This window comes from Rhincodon typus, chromosome 5 (genome assembly GCF_021869965.1).
Source record: "Rhincodon typus isolate 14 chromosome 5, sRhiTyp1.1, whole genome shotgun sequence".
NCBI classification, from domain to species: Eukaryota; Metazoa; Chordata; class Chondrichthyes; order Orectolobiformes; family Rhincodontidae; genus Rhincodon; species Rhincodon typus.
Window position 1 is genome coordinate 87979555 of NC_063336.1, and position 25419 is coordinate 88004973.

The following is a 25419-nucleotide window of genomic DNA, read 5'->3' on the forward strand; positions in this document are numbered from 1 at the left end:
CCCCCCCCCGGGTATTTACCCCCCCCCCCTCACCTATCACGGTGCCCACTGCCGCACTCTCCATGTAGAAGCTGAGGAAACGGGAGTTTGATGGAGGAGGAACATTCCGGGCCGACCCCGATCCCCCCCCTCGGACCCCGCTCCCAGACGGTCTCCCCCTCCGACCCCGGTTCGACTCCCCGCGGATCTCCCAACGGTCCCCGGCCCCCAGCTCGCTCCGAGGGCGGCTCTGGCCCCTCCTGGGGAATGCGGGCGGCCTCCACTCGGCCCGCGGGCCCGGGCCGCCTCCCGCTGCCGGAGCCGGAGCCTGCTCGTCGCCGCTATCCGCCTCCCAGTCCGACATGGTCCGCCAGCACCGGGAGCGCGCACAGCCGCCCACCTTATCAGGGAGCGCGCGGGGGCGAGCACACCGCGGGGAAGCGCGGCCCCATTTGGGGTGTCCCCTCAGAGTCATCAGTGTCTCCTGAACCGATCAACAACTACCAAACCCATCAAATAACCCCCAAATCCATTAACAACTACCAAACCCATCAATAACCCCCAAATCCATTAACAACTACCAAACCCATCAATAACCTCCAAATCCATCAACAACTACCAAACCCAACAATAACCTTCAAACCATTTGTCCCCTGAAGCATTGTTGATCTTCAAAAACTGTGACCCCAAGCACATCAAAACTTCCAAACCATAAGTGCCTGCCAATAAATCCACTAGTGGTCCCCCAAACAAACATGGCGCCATGAACATCAAGGCACTCAATCCCAGTTGGATTGGGAAGATTGGGCAATGTGGGACTGGTAATGTATAGTAGGTGCAGTCTGTGAGTAAAGCTCTGCATTGAGAGCATGAGGTTGAACAGGTAATAACATGAGGAGTAGTCTTATGGACTAGACAAAATCCCCTCAAAATATACTAAGAATATAGCCTAGACCCCAACTTTTTCTTATTTATAAACGCAAGTGTAAGACTTGTTTTCCAGATGCAATTTGATTGGTCAAATTACCAGGCTTGAAGCAAAACACACTTTATTCTTACACTATAGTTAAAACACAAACAAAAGGAAGAAGAATTGGCATAACAACTTTATTGGAAAACTTAGAATAATAGATTATTTAACTACTAAAGAGCAACTGTTCCGCCTGCTCCTATGATGCTGCTTGGCCTGCTGTGTTCATCCAGCTCTACACCTTGTTATTTCAGATTCTCCAGCATCTGCAGTTCCTACTATCTCCCACAAACACACCCTTGGCTAAGGCAAATTTAGTAAAATAGATTGTCTCATATGCAATTCTCCAGTCCAGGATGAAAGAACATCAAGAGAAAACTCTGAGAGAGGGAGAACTCAAGTGCTTTGTTGTAGCAGGGAGAGATGTATAGCAGCTTCCAAACCCCAACACATACTGAAAGTTAGACTAAAATCGTAGTTCTGTGGGAGCTTAAGCCCACCCCTTCATGCTGCTTCTATTGTCCAAACTTTAAAAAAAAATCCAATGCCTTACAAGCTGTTTACTTTATTGGCTTGGAACAGACTACTTGGCATCTCTGTCTCAACCTCTCTTCATAAAAGACCAGGACAAAATACACCTGTTAAAGCCATAGTATCATCATAGTAGAGCAGAAGTAGGCTATTCAGCCCATCAAGTCTGCTCTGCCATTCAATGAGATCACAGTTGATCTGATAATTCTCAATTCCATTTTCCTGCCTTTTCTCTGTAATCCTTTATTCTCTTACTGATTAAAAATTTGTCAACCTCACCCTTGAATATACTTAATGACGCAGCCTTAACAGTGCTCTGGAGTAAAGAATGGCAAAGATTCACTCTTCCTTGAGAAAACAATATTCTCCTCATCCCTGTCTTAAATCTGTGATCCTATGTTCTGAGATGATGCCCTCTAGTCCTAGACTCTCCCACAATGGGAAATAACCTTTCTGCATCCACCTTGTCAAGACCCCTACGAATCTTAGATAACAAGGTGTAGAGCTGGATGAACACAGCAGGCCAAGCAGCATCAGAGGTAGCATCAGCAAACAGCCCTATACCTTGTTATGTCAGATTCTCCGGCATCGGCAGTTCCTACTATCCCTGGGAATCTTACATGTTTTAATCCGATGCCCCTCATTCTTTAAAATTCCAATGAGTACAAGATCAACTTACTCGACCTCTCCTCATGGGTCAGTCCCTCTATGCCTGGTTTCAGCCTGGTTTCAATGCTAATGCATTGTCTGGACTGCCTCCAATGCCAGTACATCTTTGCTTAGATAAAGGGCCCAAAGCTCTTCATGGTAGTCCAGCTGCGGTCTGACAAGTACCTGTATAACTTTAGAGAAACCTCCCCACTTTTATACGCAATTCTCTTTGAAATAAAGGCCAATATTCCAATTGCCTTCCCTATTACATCTGAACTTGAGTACCAGCTTTTTTGTGATACATGCATGAGGACTCCCAAAACTCATGATTAAAGTAAATACTGCACAACAGTAGAGATGAGAAAGATGGGGAGATTTGTAGGCAGCTCAGAGATATATGGAAGGATAATAAAGTTATATAATTGGGTCATTTTACCTATTCTAATATAGACAATGGTGTCATCAAACGGGTGAGCAAACACACCTGAGACTGTTTCTTGGATTTGTGTGTGTCCCAGGTAAGTGGAAAAGGGGCATTGCTTGTTTTACTTCTGAGACTGAGATTGAGACAATTTTTAAAAAAAATTCATGAGATATGGGTGTCACTGGCTCAGTCAGCACTTACTGCCCAGAGGGCATTTAAGAGCCAACCACAGTCAAGTTCCACATGGTGGGGCTCCTTAGTTTTTTGAGAATCAGAAGATGCGTTACCCATTGCAAGATTCTTAGCCTTTGGAATGCTCTTGTAACCACAGTACTTATATGACTAGTCCAGTTGATTTTCTGGATACCATTGTCAGCCTAATTGCTCATCCCTAATAGTCCAGAGGACAGTTAGAGTTATCCACATTGCTGTGGGTCTAGAACTTTGTATTTTCTATGATACAGTGGGTGGAACTCCGTCCTGTGAGTTAGAAGGCTGTAGCTTCAAGTCCCACTTCAGGGCATGAGCACAACCATTGACAATGACACTCCAGTGCAGTACTGAAAATGTGTCATTTTTGAATTAAACATTAAATCAAGGCCCCATCTGCTGCCTCAGGTGGCTATAGAAGATCTAAGAGCTCTAATTCAAAGAAGAACATGGGAATTATCATTGCTGTCCTGACCAATATTTATCCCCAAATCAACCTTCATTTTCTTTTTAAATAATTTTTGGTTTGGAGCTGTGAACTGTGAGCTGAGAACTGAAGGTGACCTTTGGGCTATCAGCAGCAGCTTGTTTTTTTTCAAGAAAGAGAACAGACAAATTGGTATTTGTCTATGAGGCCACTCCTGGAATTTAATTGCAGGTTGATTCTTGATCAAAGAACACTAGACATTTCAGGTCTAGACAAGCATTATGCTCAAACAGATGGCAGATATTTGGATATTAATTGGGGCCCCACAGGGAGACCAGAATTAATTAGTCTAACAAAGAGAAACCCAAGTTTGAACTGATTTTGAATTGTGTGTTTTATCGGAAGGATTGTGGATGCCAAAGATATAGCGAAGGAGGTTTGATTGCTTTTGGGTTATCCTCTCATTATCAACTTTTTAAAAGTTTGGAGTATAGAATCTCAGTTATAAGCATTAAGTGAATATTCCTTGGAGCCTATTAGAAGCTATTGCATTGACCAGTCTCTTCAGAAACTAGACAAGTTACAATCCCATGTGCCTGTGACAGTATGAATCGTGGAAACTGCTTAAGTGAACTGGCCAGTTACATCTCTTATTTTTCTTTTGATTTATTTCTTAACTGTATATGTCTGTCTGGCTTTGAGTGATTTGGAGCGTGCATCAAGGATGATTGGGTTTAAATCATAGACATTAATTAGATTACTTGTTGTTTAACTTTGTCTGCTGAAGCTACTATATTAATAATTGTTAATGGTTTAAGCTGTACGCTTGGTGTCTGGTATTGGTTATTCAAAAAGTGTCATTAGGATCTTTTGGGGCAAATGTGAGGGTCATCGAATTTTAATTTTACTGCGTTGCAAACACAGAATGGAAGACTGATTTGACTTGGCTGTTTATGTCATTACAATGTCCCATCATAATCATATTGCTATTTGTGGGAACTTGCTTTGCATAAATTAGCTGCCACATGTCCTATATATCAAAAGTAACTACTGCTAGGCTTTAAGCAGTACCTGAACGCAGAGCTGACAAGCTTGCAACTACCTGGTCCTTACAGAGAGCCAGTACAGAGATGGTGGGCTTAATGCTCTCCTTCAGACCTATTCTATGATTCTATGTTGATACATTGTATAAGAAGCTGCTGGGAAGGAAACCATATAGGGCTCTATGCCCCACATGTGGTCCTTTCAGCAAGATTCTCCACTTTTCTCAGGCATTGAATAGAAAATCTGCTCCAAAGAATTCAAAACAGAAACTCCTTTCTCTCCTTCTTTGATTGAGAGGCCTTTGGACTTCAACCATCATGCTGATGGATATTTGATGGCCAGCATGGCCCCAGGGGCCTATTTCCGTGTTGTAAAAACTCTACAGCTCCTGTGTGACAGCCAGTTGTGTGATGTTTCATTCTGCACCTGGAGCTGCCTGTTCTCTAGGATTCTTGTTTCCTCAACTTAAGATAAACGTAAGATGTTCACAATGATACAGCAATTCTCCAGAAAAAAAATCTTATAAATGAAATCAACTCCAAAACACTGGGAGTCGTAAAACGTACTCTTCAGAAACATAAAGAAAATAGTTGAAGAATAAACAAAAACAGGATTTGATTTCTCTTAGTTTATTAGACTTTAAGAAAAGATGTCATTACCTTATTACAGGAGCTAGAATTGACCTGTCACTGAGCAAATTAAATTAATCCAATCTAACTTTTACCTCAATCAAGTTATTTAAGGCAAAATGACTTGGTTCCATGTAATAAATTACTTCTGAAACAATTCATGAAAATTATTCAGATAGGATTTGAATTGACATTAAGCACAATTAAAATTGATCTTAAAAGAACCTTATCATTTGTCAGGAGCCTCCCTTACATTAGGGATTCATCTTTAGTGTTCACATTCGATAGAACATTGGCAAGAAAGGCACCATATACAGATCAAATACAAAAAAGAATCATTGGCTGTAAAACCTATATATCCTTTATATATTATACAGTTCATAAAATTTACAGACTGATTTTTGATGAATAGAAATGCAGATTCATTCATTGTAGCTTTAAGTTTTTAGCAATTATTTACAAATGTCTACATATACCAAATAAGTTAAGATTTTAAGAAGATGATGAGAAAATTACTTTTTCACTGTCTTGACAATGTCAGGTTACATCATGGCAAAAATTTAAAGTGAGCTATATGCAGCTATATCAGTCATGTTACATAAATATGTAAAAACAATAGAGTAGTGGGATAGTGGGTGTCTTTAACTATAGATGGGAAAAGATGTAAAAGGATAAGGGCGGCAATAATTCCTGAAATGCGTATAAGAGAACTTTTCCAATTACCCTGTTTCCAGCCTAACAAAGAATGGAACAGTGTTGGATCTGGTTCTTGGGAATAACATGGAGCATTTTCAGTGGGGAGCCAACAGCTGGGAATCCGTGGACATGTTGGAGTAGCAGTGGAAAAGAGCAAGGAACAATCAAATGTCAAGACACTCAAAGAGGTAGACTAATTTCAGTGAAGTTAAAGCAATTTGGAATCAAAATACTGGCAGATAAATCAGTTAGTGATCAGCAGGAGATCTTCAAACACAAGAAGGTTCGATAAACATACTCCAGTGATGGGGCAAGAAGGGTTTCCAAAGCTTGAGCTCCCTAGTTGACTAAAGAAATTGGCATTAAAATTAAACAGAAGAATGAAGATGATCATAAAGGTCAGATTCATAGTAAATTAGAGAATCTAGCTAATCACAGAAAGTACGAAAGAAATCTTAAAAAGGAAGAGTGGTGAACAGAACGTACGGGAACAGATGAGTGGTTAATAGAAATGTGGTTCCAAATGTCAATATAAGCACATAGATTCTAAACAAGTAGTCAATGGAAGTGAGATGGGGCAAATTAAGAGTCATAAAGGAGAGATGCTTGGGAGAGACAGCTTACTGTCTTCACTGGAGAAAATGTTGCTGTCAAGGTGACATTCAGTGAGGATACAGAAGAAATATTGGATTGAATAAAAATAACAAAAAGCACTTAAGGGGGCTCAAAGTAGAAAAGTCACCCAGTGTGGACCACAGGTTAATGAGGAAGCTAAAAATGGGAACTGTGGAAGCTCTGGACCAAATCTCCTAAACTTTTTGGATATGGGGTTGGTTGTCAGGAGATGAGAGGACCACAGATGTTACACCTTTGTTCCAAAAAGGCTTTGACCTAATAACTATAGGCCAATTAGACAAACATCAGTGGTGGGAATATTTCTTGAAACTGGAATCCTAGTGCATTGTCACTTAGAAAAATATGGGTTAATAAATAAAAGTCAGCATGCATTTGTTCAAGGCAGATCATGTCTAGAAAAAATAATTGAATTCTTTGATGAAGTAATTGAAAGGATTTTGTGATGGATACGTGTAGGAGCATTTAAAAGGCAATTGGTAAAGTCCTACACAAAATACCTGTTAGGAAAACTAAATCCTAAGGAGTAAGGAGGCAGCAACAGTGTGGATATAAAGTGCCTAAAGGTCAGAAAGTAATGAACAGTTGTTTTTCAGATCAGAGGATAGTATACAGGGTGTTCTTTGGGGTCAGTATTAGGACCATTGCTCTTTTTACTTTCTAAAAATGATATGGACTTGTATATACAAAGCATAATTTCAAAGGGAGCAAATGACCTAAAATTTAGAAATGTGGTGAAAAAATGATGAGAATAGTAGACGTCTGGAAAACAAAAACAGACTAGTAAAATGGTCAGCCTCACGATGGATAAATTAATTGTAGAGAATTGTGAAGTTATGCATTTTGGTACAAAAATTTGAGGTACTTAATGGGGCTCAAAGTAGAAAAGTCACCCGTTCCGGGCCTCAGGTTAATGAGGGAACTAACAATGGGATTTATGGAAGCTCTGGACACAATCTTACAAACGTTTTGGATATGGATTTGGTTGGCAGAGGACAAGAGGACCACAAATCTTACCCCTCTTTTTCAAAAAGTTTTAAACCCAACAACTCTAGGCCAGTTAGACAAACATCAGTGGTGGTGATATTTCTTGAAACTGTAAATTCTAGGTGAACAACAAAGAAATCTGGGGGGTTCATGTACACAAGTCTTTGTGGGTCAGGACAGTTGCCGGGGCTGTAAAAAGAAATCATCTAAGATGCTGGGCTTTATGAACAAAGTCATTTCATACAAAAAACAAAGTTAAGCTAAACCTCTATAAAAACTAATTAGGCACCAGCCAGGGCATTTTGTCAAATTTGACACTTTAGAAATTGATGTCAAGTGCTTGAGAAGGTGCAGAGAAGCTTTACTGCAATGGTACTAGGGATGAGGGAGTTGAATGAATATGGAGAGCCCGGAGAGGCTGAGATTGTTTCCTTGAGGGCAGAGAAGGTTAATAGGTGATTGCATAGAGGTTGTGAAAAGTATTAAGAATTTTGATAGAGTAGACAGGGAGAAAATGTTTCTAACGCAAGAGCATTAGAAGTCAGATTTAGAATAACTGGCAAGTCAAACTTTGAGATAAGATGACATATTTAACGTAGTGAGTTACGGTGATATGGAATGCAGTCTGACAGGGAGGTGGAAATAGATTTAATGATATCTTCCCTAAAAATTTGGACAATCACTAGAAGGGAAACATTCACATGGTTAAGAGGAAAATGTAGAGAGAGTGTGACAAATTTGATAACTCTTTTGAAGGTGTGATAGACTGAATGATCTCCTCATGTGCTGTAAAATTTGATATTTTTTACAAACGATCAGTCATGCAGCAAATTGTGCTTCAAGGCAGTAACTGGATCCACCAGCTCAGCTGCTGTGCGACATGGTATCGTGCAACTAATTAGTACAAATATCAGCATCTCATAGATTAACAAAATGATACACAAAACATTCGATAGTGAGTTCATTTTTTCTGTGAAGCATCAACATTTCATTCTATTGGAAAACAGCATATCAAAAATTACATCTGCTCTACAGGAGGTCTCGTCACTTAATTCACATTACACTCCACGTGCAAGTTCAAACGTTCAGCTCTGGTACTCTCTGAATTTCAATCTCACAGACTACCTTCACACTTTCCCCAGCAAATGAAAGATTAAACTAGAATACAATTTTAAAAATAAAGTTGTCAAAGGTTCACCAAAATATATGGAATAAGCTTTCAAAATGGTGGTGAATGAGTGTGTTTGCCCTGTAACAGACAGATTGATATTTGTACCTCACAGGTAGTTGAAAAATACTTCTGATGTAAACAGGAACCATTACCTGGATAAAATAATTGCATTTTACAATTGGCCTGGAAGCCTCGAGATGCAACATCACTGAACACGTGCTGTAAATAACAATGGTTTTAATCTGTTCAGACTCTTGAATATATGTACTCTGGTCCATCCTCAAATAATTTCTGTGCACATTTCTTAGAGGAATAGTTCCTGCTATGTGAGCAGAATCAGGCTGTTTTACTCAAAGCACTGTAAACAGATATCATTTCAAATTTAACATGCATTTTTCATGCAACTAGCTCATAACTGCTCCTACAAATGCCTTTCTGATTTGTTCGTAATCTTGTATGTGAAAGTTTCATAATTTGTCTCATCCTCAGCAACAGTCCATGCACTGATACATTTCAGAAAGAGAAGCCAGAGTTGAAAGGAAAGCTTCTTCCGATGTCATTTTAGTCGAACATGAGACAGGCTCAAGGGGCTTGATGGGTCCTCAGTTAGGCTAAAGTGCTGATGGGTTCTGTTTATACCCGTTCTCAGTGAGACATTGGTTTCCAGCATCTCCGCACCAGTCTCCTCATCTTGTGGCAAAAGGCATGAATCTGCCAACTGGTAGTGCTCTTGGCTCACCTTCTGGCTGCTGCCAGTGGTTGGCACCCTCAGACTGTGTGTAGATTGGATCAGATTTTGCACAGACAGTGAGTGTTCTAACGGTTTTTCTGCGAGCGAGCCAACTCTGACCAAGTATTCATTTTCCACACTTTGGCTTCTCCTCCATGGTGTCTCCTGGATGAGATTATTTTCTGCTCCTTGGCCGGCAGAAGGGTAGGAAGTGGCATCGGAACCGACCCGCTCCCTGGCGGTCGGGATAATCTGGAGAGGTGTTGCCCTGCATGCATTCTGAATTGGTGACAGCTGTCGTGTTGGCATGGCGACTTTGGCAGATTGAACCATTTGATTTACTGCAGACGGTGTGGGTCCATCACCGTTGGTGGTTGGAGGAAGCTGAGTGTGTGTAGCTGAGCTCATGGTGCAGCAAGAGGGAACACATGGATCATGAGGTGATGGGATGTGCTGTAATCCCCTTGTACTTGTGGATCTTGACATGCAGCCACTAAATTGTGCTGAGCTAGGCCCATCTAAAGGACTTTGGTAATCTGATGTCTGATCAGACTCAAATGCAGGTATCTGCAGCGAGGTGAGTGTCAGTGCTGAGACAGAGCCTGTGTGCAAACATTGCCTGTAGATATCCAGGAGGCAGTCCAGTTTTGATTCGATAGACTGTACCTGCAAAGATCAATGTCACCGTATCACTATCAGCATATAACTGCCCAAGATCACTAAATGTTATGACTTTCGCAAAGTGGAACCTGATCTAGATTAGAGATGGTACAATCAATGGATTAACCCCAAAACACACAGATTACAGATTAGAGAATCAATTGATCTTTTTTATTTACTTGTGGGATGTGAGTGCCACTGGCTGGGTTAGCGCTTATTGCCCATTTTTCATTGCCCTTCAGAATAACCTCCAAATATACAGATTAAAGACTGGAGACTGATTGATTACCCCCAAAACACCATATTAGAGACCAGACAATTGATGGATTGACACGCAGTCATCCAGTCTATTCATGGACAAAACAATATTCTTAAATTATATTGATAATCACAAAGCTGTTATTTTGGTTGTGTACATCTTTATGAATAGGAAAGGTTGCTTGTTTGGAAGTGACTGGAATGATTTCTGAATGGTACTTTGTTTTTACCTGTTTTTCAACTTTTACCACCCGTCCCATCATGCTGAGATCATCAGAGGCATTAATGTCTCGTGGGACTTTCTCACGCGACCGCTTGTCTGTTGTGAGCTGTCCTCTTCCAAGCATATGATCCACACTATGTTGAATAAAATAAAGAAGTTTGGAAATTCTCACATACCCATTGTGCAATGAATCTTTCACTTTGGCCTCTTGCAAATAGTGATGATTAAATATACCTTCTAATGATGCTGCCCACTCATCAGGAAACCAGATATTACGCAGACTGAAACCTTTAAGCACAGGGGTCTAAAAGAAGCCACAGTTTAAACAACAAGATAGCCCTTACCATTACTCCACAACTGATCTCATCAAAGTTCATTGAATCAGTTTGGTATTCCAAGAGCAGATCAGAACTCACTATGTTTGTATCTTTATCTAAATAACAGTGAGTCACATCGGGTGTGTTAAGCTCATAGATGTTTGTCCCGTTATGGATACAGAGAGAGATGGACAATATCAGTGTGTGGACCCGATTTACCTCAACAATAAGTTGCATTTCTCTACTAGGCCCAGAGCTGATTGCCCAAGCAATACTTTGAGAACTTATTCACCCAAACGTGAGAGAGTCCAGAACAAATCAATGGGCGAAAGCTTTTGTAGTTCATGGCAAATAAGGGTGAAGCACAATTAGATGCAATTCCAGAAAGAGAAGGGATGAAGGGACACAGTGAGCTTAGTTTTTACATTGGGAAATTGGGTACATTGGCTTTCCTGCAAAATCAATGTCATCACACTGATCTCTGAAAAATATGAAAGTCGGGCAGTTGCAGAAATTGGCAGGCCCCTGCCATTTTAGAGTGCTCATTACCAACCCCCAGTAAAATAAAGAAATAATGGTGCTGGTCCAAACTGGAGTTCCTTATGAAGGTATACAAGCTGCATTCAGACCAGTTCTATCATTGTTTCTTACAGAGTTTTACTGAGCTTGTTAACAACTCCTTCCCCTGAGATTTTCTGTGACCTGCTGGATTTTACAAGCTGCACATATAGATTGGTTTGGGAGTCATTTGTGCCAATTTAAACAAGGCAGCACAAAGGTGGTATAACAAGACCTGGCACATTGACCATGATTGAATGTTCCAGTAGATTCTGCTGGGGAAGGTGACAGTGTCTGCATGTTTTTGCTTTCATTTTGTAATTTTTGAAAATCTTTTGTATGTCTTTGAATTGGTGAATAAAGACGGATTCTGAGAGCAAGGGGATTTTAGTTGTGGCTGTAACATTAACTGGAAGGAAACAAAACAGTAAAACTCACGAATGACACAGAATCACCAGTACGTTTAATTCCAAATGTTACAGCATTTTTTTGTGTAACTGATGTTTCCCTCTCCAACCTGCAGTGTTGATTCTCAGAGATCTCACAGCAAGGTGTTATTCATATTACAATACGCATGTAACTGCAACAAAAATTCAACACTCTATGGTCTGAGTATTGCAGAAAAAAAGATTTAAAAGAGTTTTGCAAATGTTGAACTGGTATTCTCGTGAACTGTGCTGATGAGTGCAAGATAAAAAGCTTTGACAAAGTGAGTCATTTTTTCAGTAATCCTCATACTCTGCACTGCCAAATCACTATTGTATCATTTATTATGTTAACTCAAGCACAGGAGTGTAGTATGTGGTAGCATTTAGAAAAGGCATGTAAAACTGGAGCTGATACGAATTGCAAACCTTGAAGGGGAAAGAAGAAGCATTTTCGGTTGGGTAGCAATTTCCTCTCCAGCCTTAATTGATTGGTTTCTCACTGGGTGACCACTAATTGACCTTGATAAGCTTAATCTGGTGTCTACAAAAGATGGGAGCAGGAGTCAGTGGATCACACAGTTCTGGATTGGCATCCCACCCCCTGCTGAGGAATATAAAATTCACCTCAGTGAATAAAAAGTGAGGTGGGATAAGCTGTATTGGATCATGTTTATAGATTCTATCATAAAGTGAAGATCAGGTCTCACAGGTGATTTTGTAAGAGCTGGCGAAGTAACTAGACTCTGATACACGTAGCTGGCAGCATCACATAGAAACAAAAAACAGGAGCACAAGTAGGCCATTCGGCCCTTTGAGGAGTTCCGTCATTCAATGTGATCATGGCTGATGTTGCAACTCACTGCCCTGTTCCTGCTTTCTCCCTTTACTGTTTGATAGCTTCTGCCCTAAGAGCTTTATGTAACTAACTCCTTCTTGAAAACATTCCATGTTTGGCCTCAACTGCTTCCTGTGGCAGAGAATTTCACAGCCTCACCACTCTTTGGGTAAAGAAATTTCTTGTCATCTCAGTTCTAAATGGCTTACCCTGTATCCTTAAAGTGTGAGGCCTGGTTTTGGATACCATTGTCATAGGGATCATCTGTCCTACATTTACCATGTCTAATGCTATGAGAATTTTATAGGTTTCTATGTGATGTCCTCTCATTCTTCTGAACTCTGGTTAATATAATCCTAATTGATCCAGTCTGTCTTCATGAGTCAGTCCTGTCATTCCATCTTTGTTGCATTCCATCTGTGGCCAGAACATCCTTCCTCAAATAAGGAGACTTGAACTTCACACAATATTCCAAGTATGGTCTTAACAGGAACCTGTAAAATTGCAGCTAGGCAGCCCTACTCCTAATTGAACCAGGAGGGTGGATGGAGGGTTGAGGGGAAGCGGGGTGCTTACCTGACACCAAGAATATTCCCTTAGCATTGGATAATTGCCTTCAATTCTGGTCTTAATTGGGGCTCCAATTGCAAGCCTCCACGGAGCAAGCTGCTAATTTCCTTGGCAGCCTGCCCTGCAAAGCTCACCTGGGATGGGGACAGGATTAGGAAGCTATCCTGATGAGATCCCCAAGGTTTCTCGTCACTTCTCTGTCCTCTCTTTTCTCCAAACAAATCTCAACAGGCCTAGAAATTTCAGCCTCTTGTATCTCCTCACAGCTTGCTTTCCTACCCTGCTTTGTATCCTTAAAGACCAGAACCGCAAAGAAATTTTTGACTTCCAATTCCAACATGTATTGTTTGTAAAAGGAGGGCTGCCACAGAAAACACTGCGGAGTTAAATCCAGTCACTGTCTGGAAAAGTCCTTGGTGAAGCCCACAGAATGTCGCACTTGTGAAGTATTTGGGAAACATCAAACAGTTATAGACTTAAAAAGAAGAAATAATTGGGGGTGGGCGCTGAGTATCTCTCCCATCTTGGAAGAAAGCTACATCTTGCAGACATGTCTGTTTTATTAGTTTAATTCATTTACGGGATATGGGCATTACTGGCCAGGTCAGTATTTATTGCCTATCCCAGAGGGCAGTTAAGAGTCAACCACATTGCTATGGATCTGGAATCACATGTAGGCCAGACCAGGTAAGAATGGCAGTTTTCTTCCCTAAATGACATTATTGAACCAGATGGGTTTTTCCGACAATTCATGATGGTCATCATTAGACTCTTAATTCCAGATTGTTTTTATTGATTTCAAATTCCACCATCTGCCATAGTGGGATTTGAACTAGGGTCCCAGAACATTAACTGGGAGGAGCTGTTATCAGGCAAGTCCATATTTGACATGTTGGAACTGTTTAAAGACCTGCTGGGGAAGTTCAAAACTGGCATGTTCCAGTAAAGAGGAAGGATAAGGATGGCAAGGTAAGGGCCCTTGGATAACAAGGGAGGTTGTGAATTTAGTCAAAAAGTAAAAAGAAGTACATGTAAGGTTTAGGGAGCTAAAATTGGACAGGGCCCGTGAGGAATATGAGGAAAGCAGGAATGTACTTAGGCAGGTAATGAGGAGAGCAAGAAGGGACCATGAAATGACCTTGGTTAGTAGGGTTAAAGAGAATCCCAAGGCATTCTATAGATACATTAAAAACAAAAGGATAACTAGGGAGAAGATAGGGCCACTCAAAGATAAAGCAGGAAACTTGTGCTTGGAGGCAGAGAATGTGGGTTAGAACCTAAATGAGTACTTTACATCGGTATTCACCCAGGAAAAGGATTTGGAGGATAATGAGATTTGTATGGAGCATGCTAATATGCTAGGGCATTTTGAGATCGAGAAAGAAGTGGTGTTGAATCTCTTGAAGAGCAATAAGGTAGTTAAGACCCCAGGGCCTGATGGTATCTACCTCAGGTTATTGAGAGAGGCAAGAGAGGAGGTTGCTGGGGCCTTGGCCAAGATCTTTGTCTCCTTGCTAGCCACTGGAAAGGTCCCACAGGACTGGGGAGTAGCTAATGTTGTTCCTCTGTTCAAGAAGGTAAGTAGGGATAATCCAAGAAACTACAGACCAGTGAGTCTCACATCGGTGGTTGGGAAGCTATTGGAGAGAATGCTTAGGGATAGGATTTATGCATATTTGGAAAAGCATAGCCTAATTAAGGACAGTCAGCATTGCTTTGTGCAAGGCAGGTCATGTCTTACTAACTTAATCGAATTTTTCGAGGAGGTAACAAATGTGATTGATGAGGGTAGAGCAGTGGATGTTGTTTACATGGATTTTAGTAAGGCTTTCAACAAGGTCCCTCATGGTAGGCTCATCCAGAAGATTAAGATGCATGGGATCCATGGTGACTTGGCCCCATGGATTCAGAATTGGTTTGCCCAAAGAAGGCAGAGTGTAGTGGTGGCAGGATGTTTTTCAGGCTGAAGGTCGGTGATTAGTGGTGTTCCACAGGGATCCATACTGGGACCTTGCTGTTTGTGATATATATAAATGACTTAGGTGAAAATGTACATGGGTGGATTAGTAAGTTTACAGATGATACAAAGATCAGTGGAGTTGTGGATACTGTAGAAGGTTGTCAAAGGATACAGCGGGATATAGATCAGTTGCAGACATGGGTGGAGAAATGGCCGATGGAGTTTATTCCGGGTAAGTGTGAGGTGCTGCACTTCGGGAGATCAAGTGTTAAGGAAAAGTATACAGTTAATGGCAGGACTCTGCACAGCATTGATGTACAGAGGGATCTTGGGGTTCAAGTCCATAGCTACCTGAAAGCAGCCACGCAAGTAGATAAGGTGGTAAAGAAGGTGTACTGCATGCTTGCCTTTATTATTCGGGGAACTGAGTACAAGTGTCAGAATGTCATGTTGCAGCTTTACAAGACTTTGGCTGGGCCACATTTAGAGTATTGTATTCAGTTCTGGTCACCATATTACAGGAAGGATGTGGAGGCTTTGGAGAGGATGCAGAAAAGGTTTACCAGGATTTTGCATGGATTGGAGGGTATGAACTATAAGGCAAGGCTACAAAAACTTGGGTTACTTTCTCTTGAGCAGTGCAGGCTGAGTGGAGACTTGAAAGAAGTCTATAAAATTATGAGATGTTTAGATAGGGTTGATGGTCAGAATCTTTTTCCAGAGTTGAAATGTCTAATGCTAAGGGGCATGCATTTAAGGTTAGAGGGGGAATGTTTGAGGGAAACATGAGGGGCAAGTTTTTTTTTTTTACACAGAGTGGTAGGAGTCTGGAACGCACTGCCAGGGGTGGTGGTAGAGGCAGATACGATAGGGGCATTTAAGGGACTTATAAATAAGCACATGAATACGCAAGGAATGGTGGCATATGGACCAATGGCCGACAAAAGAGATTAGTTTCATTTGGTGTCAAGTTTGGCACAACATCGTGAGCTGAAGGGCCTTATCCTGTGCTGTATTGTTCTATGTTCCATGATCTAACATTACCTGGGTCTCTGCATTAACAGTGCAGTAATACCACTAAGCCATCTCCTCCCCTTTTATCCTCCAGGAATATGCAAACAATGGTTAAAAAGCCAGCTTCAACTCTGCAGGTATGGGCTAGTGAAACTGAATGCTGTCATATGTATTCGAGTGTTCGTGGGTTGTGAAAGTCAAGATTGAAGAATTATCCACTGGTTACCCCATGTTACAGGTAAAAACCCTCTCTAACTAAGTGTTGTAATCCAGTTAAAAAGAAAACTGCACCACAAAAAGGATTTATTCCCACCCTTGAATGCTGGAATTCAATCTCAGTTGAAAGGAAATAGAACTTCAGAATCTCAACCAATTGGCAAATCTAAGGACCTTGCAGCCAACTGTTGACCTACCAACCAGTAACTTCCACTGTGATGCCCTCAACATTCAACTAGCCATTCTTAAAGAGAAATTCAGAGATAGGTCGGTATGTACTTTTTAAAACAAAATTATCTTTTTCGACTCCTCTCTTATTTTTTTAGTATGTATGTATGTTGCATTACTAGTTCTTTTTGCATTTATTAAGGAGTAAACTCACACATTGTTAACTCAAGAAAGCCTGGAGAAATGGGCTCCTTTTGAAATTTTAAGTTCATTTGGGTCTGGGGGATGGGTATTCACAAGAGAAAGGGTTCTTTAATAAATTAACCTTGTCGCAACCAGCCGAGGTGGATGGATTAATAAAGAAAGTGAACCAGTTCATCTCTCCACACCCAGGAGTTTAACCACTTGCGGTATCCCATCTGAAATAGTAGTGAATTAGGAAACATTACCCGAGATTTGGTTGTAACAGTATCTTCAGCAAGCTTGGATAAATTACAATTTATTCCCTCATCTAAATCATTAAAATAGATTATAAATAGTTGAAGCCCAAGCACTGATCCTTTTGGTAAGATCTTGCCAACGTGAACACTATCCATTTTTTTTTTGGTTTTCTGCTTTTTACCAATTCTCTAACAATGGTAATATTTCACTCTTAACTCAATGAGCACACATCTTATGCACAACATTTCTTCTGGCACATCATTAGAAATCAAAATATGCGACATCCACTAATTTCCTTTTATTTAGAATGTTAGTTACATATTCAAAACACTTTTGATTGTCAAATATGATTTCCCTTTCATACGTCCGACCTGATCCTGGTATGTTTTACTAATTTTCCCTGCCACTGCTTGTTTAATAAAATATTTAAACATTTATCTGAAGATTGCTGTCAGAGTAATTGGCCTGTTGCACTGTCTCTGTCTCTTCCTTCCTTCTTGAATTGTGATGTTATATTTCTTAGTTTCTACTCCACTGGGAATATTCCACGATTTCGGAAATTCGGGATGATCTTTGCAGTCACCTCCTTTAGAACACTACACTGCAGGCCATTGGCTCAAAGGCAGTTGTTGGCTTTTATTTTCTTTAATTTCTCCAGTCCATTATCTTTACTAATATTAGTTCCATTAAGTTCCTTACTGTTAATTCGATATTTGGTTAACCAGCAAATTTGTTAGACTCGTTCAATTTCTACCTGGAAGACAGATGCAAAATACTCACTTTACGTCATAGAGTCATCAAGCTGTTTAGCATGGAAACAGATCCTTTGGTCCAAGTCGTCTATGCCGATCAGATACCCTAAATAAATCCAGTCCTATTTGCCAGCATTTGGCCCTATATCCCTCTAAACCCTTCCTTATTCATATACCCATCCAGATGGCTTTTAAATGTTGTAATTTTACCAGCCTCCACCACTTCCTCTGGCAGTTCATTCCACACACATACCACCCTCTGCCTGAAAAAGGTATCCTTTAGGTCCCTTTTATATCTTTCCCTTCTTATCTTAAGCCTCTAGTTTTGGACTCCCCTACCCTGGGAAAAAGACCTTGGCTATTCACTCTCTCCGTCCCCGTCATGATTTTACAAACCTATGAGGTCACCCCTCAGCTTCTGACTGTCCATGGAAAATAGCCCCAGCCTATTCAGCCTCTCCCTATAGGTCAAACCCTCCAACCCTGGCAACATCCTTGGAAATCTCTTCTGCAGCCTTTCAAGTTTCACAACATCTTTGCAAAGCAGGGAGGCCAGAAGTGAATGCAGTATTCCATTAAACGCCTAAACAAAGTCCTATACAGCTGCAACATGACGTTCCAACTCCTATATTCAAATCACTCACCAATAAAGGCATGTGTACCAAATGCCTTCTTCACTAACCTTTCTACCTGCGACTCCACCTCCAAGGAACTATGAACCCATACTCCAAGGTCTCTTTATTTGGCAACACTCCCTAACATCTTACCATTAAGTCCTGCCCTGATTTGCCTTTCCAAAATGAAGCACCTTACATTTAACTAAATTAAACTTCACTTGCAACTCCTCAGCCCATTGGCCCATCTGATCACGGTCCCATTGTACTCTGAGATAACCTTCTTCATTGTTCATTACATCTCTGCCACCTGTTATTCCTTTTTGTAATTTAACCTGTCAGTCTCTAAGGAGTCCATGTTTACTTTAGCTACTCCTGTCCTTCTGCATTTTTGTAAAAACTCTGACAATCCATTTTCATATTTCTTTTTAGCTTACTGTCAAATTCAATTTGTCTTACTTAATATCAATTTTTGGTCACCCTTCACTGGTTTCTAAAGTTCAGCCAACCCTCACGTTGGTCCTTTCTTTGGCAACAATGCAAACCTCTCCTTTTAATCAAATTCGCTTGTTAACGTCTATAGTTAGCCTCAGAGGAATTGCTTTCTTGATGAAATTTTAAATGTCTCAATGAAGGCTGTATTTGTTAAGAATTACAAAGTATTTCTTTAGAATGTTCTTAATGCTTAGCTATTATCATATCTTTTAATCTGGATTCCAAATGGCCTTAGCCAACTTGCCCCTCACACCCATAATTGACTTTATATCAGTTTTATTTTAGGCATAAGGATGCCATGCCCAATCACAATTTGAGATTCTATTATTTTATGTTTGCTCTTCCTCCAAGAAGTCATTTTGTGAGGTTCTGAATCAACTTTGTCTCATTACAGAAGGCATCATCTAAAATAAGCTCATTGTCAAAATGGTTCTACGGTATGTTATCCTGGGAAACTGTCCTGAGTGCATTTCCTGAACCCATCACTACTGCCAATTTGATTTGGCCACAACATATAAGGATTAAAATCCCAAATGATTATTGTATTATCTTTGTTAAGATTTTTTTTACTGCTTTGACTAATATATGTCTCATGTAGATAGCGTTAGATGAACTATAACCATTCCAATTAGTGTTTCTTGTTTCTTGTTCTTTCTTATTTTCACCCAAACTAATTCTATTAGGCCAAATCCTTCCTAACTATTGTATTTATATCACCTATATTATCAGGGCTTCGAACCCCTCCTTTCCATTTTATCTATCCTTCTGAAATACTGGTTATTGTGGAACATTTCCTACCTTGGTCATCAAGCAATGGATCTCTGTGATGGCTATTACACCAAACCCATTTATCGCAGTTTCACACCATGTTTTAACATATCTGTCTTGTTAGGAATGCTTTGTGAATTCAGAAATAGTACTTTTAATTTTCCCCTGGCGTAATTGAAATAAAATGAGGATCCAATATTGTTAAACTCTCTACCTCCTTCTTTCACACTCTGCCTATTTGTACTCAAATTTGGCTAAACTTTAAACTTTTCATTATATTCCAGATTTTAATAATTGAATTTAAATCCCACCACCTGCATCCAGAGAATTAGTTTGGGTCTCTAGATTATAATGCTAGTGCCTTTACTACTAACCCCCAACTTCCTACTGTCCCTAACTGCCTTGACTTTTCTGTCTAGGTTTAACATGCATCTTCATTGGTGTCTTCCCCACAATCTCTAGTTTAATTTACTAGGCAACTACCTGGCTTGGTTTAGGTGGTGTCCATCTCAGCGAAACTGCCCTTGCTTTCCCCTGTACCGAGTTGGTGTTCCATGAGTCAAAATCTTTGTCTCCCTTTAAGCCACACACTCACCCTCTCGGCTGATCAATTTTATGCAAATTTGTACACTGTAGTAATCCAGATCTTGAGGGCTCTGCTTATTAATTTATACCTGAGCATGTCCTAGTGTCTACACTCACCGTGACTGCAGGCTCTTGATCCTGCAGAGCATGTCCAAATGTCCAGCAGAATATTGTTCGATCACGTCTTTCACATCATATGGACGTAAAGTCTCTTTGAACTTTCTCTTTGCAACGTGAAACTTCACAATCCTAGAATATGCCAGAGGAGATTCATGAGTAGTCATCTATCTGCTGTAAGACTGGGCTATTGACAATCAAAATGGAATTATTTTCCCCACCCAGTTGATAATTGTTAGGATTAATTCACAAGCAGGGGCCAGATTCACAATTTAACACTGATCAGATTCACCACCCATCATTCTGAAGCTGATGGAGCAACACTTTAACGTTATTAACTTAGGAAGGAGAACTGAACTAATTGTTTTCATTACACAGTATAGCAAACTGAATGATCTTGCACCATATCATGGAACCATGTTAGAGCACAATCAGGGAAAGCAATTTAGAAATAGGAATTTGGAAGACTGGAACTACAAGATGGACAAAAGACTGAGGTACCTTGAGTTCACCTTCTATCTACATTTGACTTGATAATAAAGTAGTTTGTGACTAATTACAGCAGTAATAGACAATATGAGCTGCGAAAAATTCCACTGATGAAAAGCTTTGGAAAGCAAAGGTCCAAAGTCACCTGGTCCTCTCAGACATGCCACCCTCACTACATAATGTCTCAGCTTACTAACATACCATATTCCAAGATGTCATTTTGTTTTGGACGAAATTTAATTTGTGTTGTAATGAATCAATACTGTGTTAGCTGTTTCCCCAGTCTCCCATGGGAATTTTGTTCCATAGATTGACCACTCTCTCACTAAAATATTGTTTTCTTAAGTTATCCTGAATTTCTCCTCCTCCAAGTTCAAGCCTCTGGTTCTACCATTTTGGACAAGGTGACACAACTTGATCTGGTCCTTTATTTTAGTCCCTTTATGTTTCTTTTAGTGTGTTTAATAGCTGTACATTTTAAAGTGCAAAGATCTTCTAGCAGAGGTAACTTGCCTATATCAAGTTGTGAGTGTGAAGTCTCCTTACGAGTGTGTTTGTTCAAATATCCGCCTTTCCATTATAGAAAGAAAAATATAATTTGCTGTTACAAGTTATCCAATATACAAGACCAATGAAGAAAATGATCAACCATGAACAAAAACAGAATGTTCATCCCAGTCAATCTAGGTTCAGTGAGACTGTGCACATACATTTGCATAGATAATCTTTAAACCCTGCAGATCTTCTAATGGTGCATGTGCACAGTGTTTCTGGCTGTTCATCCGGAATCTAGTGATGTTTCTTCTCTGCAAAATTTCAATCTCCTAGTGAGTGCATGATCAGAGTAAGATGCATATCTTTCAGGTTTCTGCTGTATTGATGACTTTCACATTGTGCTGAGATGTTATTGCTAAATTGTCTGTTTCTTCTTGTCCTATGCCATGAGCTTGTGTAGGTGGTCACACTCTGATGATAAATTAGGTAACAACTGCACTAGATAGATCATAAATTCAACAAATCATTTCACCACTTTCCCATTGGTTGGTTGCTATATTTCTGCTGCAGCTTTCACTTTGTCTGGATCCAGGTGAAGTTCTTTTGCTGCTAGTACATCACCTAAGTTCTTGTCATCAGAAATCTTTAACTGCATCTCCTTCTTGTTCTGCTTCAAATTAATCTGGCAAGGTCTTTCTAGTAGATGTTCTGGATTCTGATTTTTGCTCACAATGGCTTCTTCCATTGTATCTCCACATCCTAGACTCATAGATCATCCACAATAACCTCAGCTTCAGAAAATCACTAACCAATTAATCAAATCTGTGTTGGTATTGCTCTAAAGCAGTGGAAATGACAACTAGCATCCGCAGTAAGCTGTAACTCCTGAATGATGTCCAGAATGTAATTGGAAAACTGCTGCTTTCATCCAGCTTCACTTGTGTGTAATTATTATTTTCATTGAGGGTAGTAAAAACCTCTGTTTTGGCAAATAGTTGTAAAATTTCTTCACTAGTGAACATTGTGTGGTGGGACATCCTTGAAGCTTAACTGAAATCCTTTGGAGGATGGAGGGACAGGTAGTGTTGAGGAAGCAGGGAGGCTGCAGCAGGACTTGGACAGGATAGGAGACTGGGCAAAGAAATGGCAGATGGAGCACAATGTGGAAAATGTGAGATAATGCATTTTGGTAGGAGGAATAGAGACATAGTCTATCTTCTGAATGGGGAAAGGCTTCAGAAATCTAAAGCACAAGTAGACTTAGGAGTCCTAGTTCAGATTTCTCTAAAGGTTAACTTGTAGGTTTAGTTGGCAACTGGAAGGCAAATTTCGTGTTTGCATTCATTTTGAGAGGGCTAGAATACAACAGCAGGGATGTACTGCTGAGGCTGTATAAGGCTCTGGTCAGACCATATTTGGAATATTGTGAGAAGTTTTGGGCCCCATATCTAAGGAAGGATGTGCTGGCATTGGATGGAGTCCAAAGGGGGTTTACAAGAATGATCCTGGGAATGAAGGGCTTGTCATATGAGGAGAGGTTGAGGACTCTGGGTCTGTATTCTGAGTCTAGAAGGCTGAGGGGGGATCTGACTTCAACTTACAGAATACTGAGAGGCCTGGATAAAGTGGACATGGAGGGGATGTTTCCACTCGTAGGAGAGACTCAGGCTCGAGGGCACAGCCTCAGAGTGAAGGGATGACCCTTTAGAACTAAGATCAGGAACTTCTTCAGCCTGAGGGTGGTGGAACTCATTGCCACAGAAGACCATGGAGGCAAAGTCACTGAGTGTCTTTAATCATAGAATCCCTACAGTGTGGAAACAGGCTATTCGGCCCAGCAAGTCCACACCGCCCCTCGGAAGAGCATCCCATCCAGACCCATTCCCCTACCCTTCTCCATGTCTAATCCACCAAACTTACACACCCCTGGACATAATGGACAGTTAACAATGGCCAATCCACCTAGCCTGCACATCTTTGGACTGTGGGAGGAAACCGGAGCACCCGGAGGAAACCCACACAGACACGGGGAGAATGTGCAAACTCCACACAGACAGCCACCTGAGGGTGGAATCGAACCCGGGTCCCTGCTGCTGTGAGGCAGCAGTGCTAACCAATGAGACAGATGTAGATATGTTCTTGATTAGTAAGGGAATCAAAGGTTATGGGTAGAGGGCAGGAGCATGGGATTGAGAAAAATATCAGGGATGATTGAATGGCAGAAATGATGTGATGGACCAAATGGCCTAATTCTGTTCCTATATTATATGGTCCTATGGACCTGTATATACTCAACTTTCATCGGTTTTTCAATGCAAGCATGCTATAGGAATTGTCACTTGCTTGTCCCATCTTGTCCAGCTCCTCTATCTTGTCTTTTCAATTGAACTGAAGACAGCTGGAACGTTCCTTGGGGAAGATGCTGAGTTGGATTCATGCTCTCTTCCATTTCAGATGGAATTCACCAGGAAGCCATACAAAGAACTGAAAGGAAACACTTTTTTGTAATCTTTTAGGATCCGGTCAGCAATCAATGGCTAAATGGTCTAGAAATCAATATAAATTTCTTCCGGTCTGCATAGAGTTAACAGAATTTCGAATAGCTTCAGTTGAGATGAGTGGATTTTACTTAATGTTTACTATCTGGACTCGTAGATCTTCATTCTTTTGCTCTGTGCTCTCAGATTCATTTAAAATCTTGGGATAAGTATAATTCCTTCATTAGCCTCAAGCTTCATTTTTGTGTCATCATCATGAACAATGTTTTGATGTTGCACAGAGCACTGATTCCTATCTCTCACCTCACATTCACTTGATGCTCTGTTTCTGAAGTTCTGGGGAGATGGTTAGTTACCATTAAAGACATCTGTAAAAAGCATTCAATCCTGGTGTATGTTTCATGAGGCATGTTTAATGGCTGCTCATTCTAGAATCAAAGTGACTTATAGCTGAGGACAAATGACCGTGTGGAGTTAAAAGTGTACAGTGTTCTTACAAATGCATTTCTCCAAACACGTCAGGATCCCAGCAGATTCCTAAGCAAATCCCAGCACACTACTCATTCAAAAGAGCAAAGGACACTTCACCTGATAGCTCTGATTACAGTCTTGAGAACCGAGGTGAGTTCTTCCATGGAGAATTCACACTGAGCTCCCCTCTCATCAAAACCTTCATCTGTACCGAGAGCAGTGTCTGCAAGAATTGAACAAAGGTTGGTTTGTGTATCATTGCAAAGGAGTGAATTAGAGATACATGGTTCTCAGATTGAAAATGTTTGATTTCCCCCTTTTGCTAAATGAATAACCAAACACTGGCCTTTCACTGCATTCCACTCTTATACAAAGAATGTTCCCCAGAAAGAGGTCAGGTGCCAGGTCACAGGGTCAATCTCTCCAAGTCATGGGTGACCTTACAGGCCACCTTCAAACACCCAGACCTGGTGTGATGGGATGGGTGTGGGGTGGGGACATTCTGTAAAAAGCTGACGGAAATTGGATCTTAGGCATTCCTTTCATCCTCCCTAGTGTGCTCTGCACCACGCCCACTTCAGATGAGGTTTCTGTCCTTCTCCCCACCACAACCCCCTCAACTCAGTCTATTCTCAATCCGCCTGCCCTCAACATCTTACCACCTCGCCGCCCATCCCACCTCCATCCACCATCCTCACAATGTTCACTGATCTAATGAGGGGTGTCAGTGATCCTGTTGGCCCATAGTGAGCCCGCAGTGCTAATTGGGAGCCAGGTTGGGAAGGTTGTGGAAGACCATGGGCCATGCTACTGGAATGTCTCTCTCACCGTCTGAAGCTCCCCGTGTCTGACAGCTCTTATAACGGAGTGAAGGTCGGAATCGAGTCCGATCATTGAAGCTCCAGCTCTTCTGCATCTTGGTGGGACTAGCCTCTGTGGTTTGGTCATTGCTGGATGACCGGTGGTCTGTAACTAACGAAGCCTGTCTGCCCTTTACACCTTGACCCCTGGGGCTGGTCATTCGGACACGCTCCTTAAAACTTAACTTGTGGCTAAACAGGGGGAAAAGAAAGGACAATATTATTTCTATAAGTGAAATTTGCCAGATCAATTTAACCTCACATCATTCCTCTGAGTCATGATTTCTCACTGCTGACAATTCAATACTTCCTTTGTCAGTCCTGTTCAAAACTCAGGAAGGTTTCTCACTGTAGAGAGAAAAGAAAGGAGTACAGTTAAATGAAGTGAGTGAGTATAGACCCAGAATAAATGATGAACAGAAAGAGACCGAAAGTAAAGGATGAACAGAGAGAGACCATGAGTAAAGGAGGGCCAGAGAGATCAAGAGTAAAGAACGAATACAGAGAGCGAGACAAGGCGTAAAGGAAGGACAGTTACCCAGGGT

General features: G+C 40.9%; 2 protein-coding genes across 2 annotated transcripts in view; both read right to left on the reverse strand.

Moving 5' to 3' along the window:
• ddx43 (DEAD (Asp-Glu-Ala-Asp) box polypeptide 43) overlaps positions 1 to 345 on the reverse strand; it is a 63765-nt gene extending 63420 nt beyond the window's left edge. The window contains exon 1 of the mRNA XM_048597285.1: positions 34 to 345. Coding sequence (XP_048453242.1) covers positions 34 to 343 — 310 coding nt within the window. The 5' untranslated portion in view covers positions 344 to 345. The remainder of the gene's footprint in view (positions 1 to 33) is intronic.
• Positions 346 to 8908: 8563 nt separating this feature from the next.
• Positions 8909 to 25419, reverse strand: part of LOC109923393 (potassium voltage-gated channel subfamily KQT member 5-like) — a 67009-nt gene continuing 50498 nt past the window's right edge. Inside the window, exons 11-15 of the mRNA XM_048597092.1 lie at positions 24843 to 25066; positions 24132 to 24237; positions 20062 to 20193; positions 10231 to 10357; positions 8909 to 9748 (exon numbers count right to left, since the gene is read on the reverse strand). Coding sequence (XP_048453049.1) covers positions 8909 to 9748; positions 10231 to 10357; positions 20062 to 20193; positions 24132 to 24237; positions 24843 to 25066 — 1429 coding nt within the window. The remainder of the gene's footprint in view (positions 9749 to 10230; positions 10358 to 20061; positions 20194 to 24131; positions 24238 to 24842; positions 25067 to 25419) is intronic.